The following is a 4,292-nucleotide window of genomic DNA, read 5'->3' on the forward strand; positions in this document are numbered from 1 at the left end:
GTGGGATTGACCGTCACATTATAAGCCCCCACGGCTGAAAGGGCGAGCATGTTTGGTGGGATGCGGATTCGAACCCGCGACCCTCAGATTGTGAGTCGAGCGCCTTATCCACCTGGCCATGCCGGGCCCTAGACTATAAGTTAAGGTCATATTTCAATTACAACTCTTTTACCTATTTACCCAAACTATTATTAGTTATCATCACGTCTACATGTTCAATGTATACTATCATGTCTAAAGACCCAACTCGAAACGAAAATTCACGTCTAATTATTCAAACCATAACAAGTCATCATAATATTTATATACCTAAAACTTTAATCAATAGCGAATCTCAGCCATGTAAATATTTTGAATTTTGGTTGAATCTAACATTTAGATTATTCAAATTCGTCATCACTAAACATTAAGACTAACATGTTAATATCATCTTTATGGTTTAAAACTTTGCGTAACCACAGGTATATCCAAATACTTAGATATAATTAAGTTTTATGATTACCAAAATATTGTGTTCAAATGTTAAACTGCTGGCGACTTATCATCATGTTTAAATGCTTGTAAATAAATAATAATTTTCATGACTCTAGCAAGTCATCATCATCTTTAAAGATTAAAAGTTCAGTAAGCTACCATCGTGTTCAATATACAGTAAACAGTTATCATTGTTTCTAAACTACGTGGCCCGAACAACTCATCGTCATGTTCATACATTACAGGTCTTGGAAGATATAATGATGTTAAAACATTACATCATTAATGTGTCATCAATACTTTAAAACGCTTAAATGTGTGTAAATCATAATTTTAGTGAAATTTTTTAAAGCTGTATATGATTGCCTTATGGAAGTACACAAACACTTATATTGGAAACATTATTCTAACATATCACGATGTCGCTCAAAATAATGCCATGATAATGGTTGAAAATGGCTTCAATGAAGTTTAAAAATTTAAATTATTTCTTCGTTAAGATTCCAAAACAGCACAACCTGACTGACAAAAGTTGCATTAGAATCTACTGCATCTTACATCAAGAGTTATATCATCAATTTTAATTAAGATGACATTTAAACAACGTAGCATTAGCTAATCAACTACATCATTTATTCTAAAACAGATTAGCTGGGATTAAAAGTAACGATATGAATAATAATATAATTATAATTTGTTACTAAACTTCACACACACACACACACATATATGGGAATTTTTGGAGCATATTTTCATTACATCACTTGTATTAATTTTTCACTCTGTCATAATAACGGGTAACAAAGCTGTTTGTTTGTTTTTTGTACGAATGTTTTTAACTCACTGCGCTGCTTCCAAGCATAAGGTTAATGTTCACAAAAATGACTCATAACTTGTATAAAACAATTTAAAACATAACATTGGTAGTACACTAATTCTAAAGTTTAAGTTATTCGTCTTTTCGTATCATTTTGTAATTTCTTTGGTTTCCCTATTTTCATAATTCTAACTTCATTGTGATTGTGTTGAAAAAATAGAAGAATTTTAAAACTAACGAAGAACTATCCGTTGAGGTAAGATTAAGTATTTAACATATCACTTTTATAGTACAGAGAGTTGAGTAATGTGTGAAAACGACTTTTAATATGCATATGAGCAAGTTGTGTGACAACCACGGCCGATTTAAAGCCACGGTGGAACATACTGTATTAGAACAACATGTTAGCATTGTTTTGGTTACGTAGATAGTATATTACCACCAAAAATTGATTGATAACTTTTGAGAAAGGTATGTAAAAAACATTCCTGACTAGACTTATTCATTCATTCAGATCGTAAAAATGTATTCAGATCAGAGATTTGGAATTTCAAAAATAAAGCTATCCGTTTTACTTAAAGAACACAAATCAACTTGGGCCACCAGGACCATTCTGAAAGTGACCTGCAACACGTCGTACCTTGTAACAGGTAAGTTCTAAAAGCCTTCTAAGTGCTCCAAGCAACAGTACGCAACATAATCCAGAAGGATTTCATCTTGGAAAACCAAAACAAGTCACATGCACACAAGCTGGTTCCACGAAATATCCGTTCAACCGTCACATACCTCAAGAAACTGGTACTCATGCTACTGTATGCAAAGATATACCGCTCAAGTCACCGGACGCAACGTCTATGTATTTCTGTGCGATCGGACCGTTGAAATGGGTGCTGGGAAACAACAGTCTTCATTCCCTAGAATACTTATTGGAACTATGCAGAGAGGAGAGATGCGAAATCGTCAGCTAGTGCATGATCGGACGTGACGACATGGATTGTAAAGACGTGGTGATGTTCCAAAATTGTCTTAATATAACACACTCTGTGTTTATATCGACTTCTCTTCTATGAATTCATACTAAGTACTTACTTTATCATAAAATGAAGACCTTTATAAAACAGAGCATGACAAGATCTATCAAACAATATTTATATAAAGATAAGGTATGGTATCAGTCTCTTTATGTTACGAGAGTTCTAATAGTTATTAACTTAGATATACATAGTGTAAGAAATGAAGACTGTCGTATATACATGATGTGGAAATATACTTCCACCTTAGCAGCATCATTAACAAACATAAATTTCATTTAATTTTCTCGTCTTTCAAAAAAGAAATAAGTATACAAAAAGAGATTGAAAACAAAACTCAAGTGGGTGGTTCACAAAATCATGTAATAAATTTCCTTTTATGATTAGAGCTTTTCGATAAATATGACAGGTATTTTAATAAATATAAAAGGAAAAAAAACTTTTAGCGCAGTTTAGACATTCTCCTTAACTGATTATAGATGTGAGAATATTTCGTGTTCCAGAAATAGGGATAAATTTGTGCTGTTACCAAGCGCTCTCTTTACATTACGTTGTTCTTTAAAGCTGACTGACAATGTACGCATTAGAGATTGGCAGCATTTCATACGCAACAAACTAGTAGGCTTAGGTAATGCGCTGCAAAGATGTGGTCGCATTTCCGTGTTTAGTGTACATTTCACAGGAAAAGAGGTGACATAACACAAGAGCAAGTCAAGGAAAAAATCCACAATCTTTCAAACTTTTTTTTTCCAACAGTTATTACTCTTCATGAAATAGCTAACATTATTTTAGTTTATCTAAGGTATACAGCCTTCACTGCACTCAAATATTCCTGTGTAAAAACGTAGTATTTCATAACTCCTGCAAAGGTTTTTCTTAACCTTCAATATTTTCTCATTTTAATCATAATAACACAATATTTAATAGAATATATTTCTATTTAATGTATATATATAAATTGATAATATCTTATCGCATTTTAAATTTATAACATTGGATAAAGCTTTTAATAATAATGAACACATTCTCTTCACTTTGGTGACTTAGTAACGTAAATCTAACTCTTCTAAATAAAAACATAAGAAAACTCACCTCTCCTGCATTACGTGATACGATCTTCTGGATGTGCATTTGACACTCCAATCCAAGGCCCCTTGTTCGTTACAAATGCTGATACTAAAACGACCATAGTTAGCTCGGATTAGTTTTATTAGGTGTCCTTCTTCACACGTTATCCTCAAGTCTCTTCCTTCACAAGCATATATCGTCCTATATTTTTGTCGTTCTACACAAAAATAAAAAAAAGAATATAGAAAATAATGCAATTACAGAAAGTTTGCTGATTTATGAATCTAGGCAGTACCAATGCATCTAATATGATATCTAATACAATGTTTCTTTTCTTGTTTTCCTTAGCTTTCTATAATTCTTTCGAAGTATATTTACTCCTTCTTTTAATAACCTTATCTAAACTTTGAGTTATTGTTAGCGTTTTCAGGTATATAGACTCTAAATTCAACGAATGCTCTTCAAAAGTTTTAAAGAACACAATAACATTTGTGAAACTCTCTCGTGCTTATTCAAGAACGTTCGCTATACTGTGTTTTCTTCTTACCAACTTCTTAGCCAATTTACTGAACGCTGCATGAACTTTCGAAATAGAAACAAAAAGCTTCTCGAATCGAGCATGCGAGAAACTAAGAATGTAAGCTTTATACTAGCAAAGATAGAAAACTGCCACACCTTTCTTTGCTATGGAATTTTTTGTTTAAAATTTATGTTATATACCCATAGTAATTCGAATGCTTTATTAATTACTCCAAACAAAGTTTCATTTGAATAACACAGTTTATCGGTTTATTCGTGGTGAAAGAAAAGCACTCATTTTCACTGTGAAAGACAGTTTCTGAGCATAGTGCAGAAATTAATATTTTACTTAGAGGGACTTCAGTTGAAAGCAAAAAACAAAG

At 32.3% G+C, this 4,292-nt stretch overlaps 1 protein-coding gene across 1 annotated transcript in view; it reads right to left on the reverse strand.

Annotated features, from left to right (window-relative positions):
* The window catches only part of LOC106458316 (latrophilin Cirl-like), a gene marked incomplete at its 5' end in the record, with an annotated part of 70,696 nt that overhangs the window by 34,899 nt on the left and 31,505 nt on the right, over positions 1–4,292 (reverse strand). Inside the window, one exon of the mRNA XM_022384494.1 lies at positions 3,415–3,607. Within this exon, the coding sequence (XP_022240202.1) occupies positions 3,415–3,607 (193 nt within the window). The remainder of the gene's footprint in view (positions 1–3,414; positions 3,608–4,292) is intronic.

The sequence above is a fragment of the Limulus polyphemus genome, unplaced genomic scaffold (assembly GCF_000517525.1).
Source record: "Limulus polyphemus unplaced genomic scaffold, Limulus_polyphemus-2.1.2 Scaffold443, whole genome shotgun sequence".
NCBI classification, from domain to species: Eukaryota; Metazoa; Arthropoda; class Merostomata; order Xiphosura; family Limulidae; genus Limulus; species Limulus polyphemus.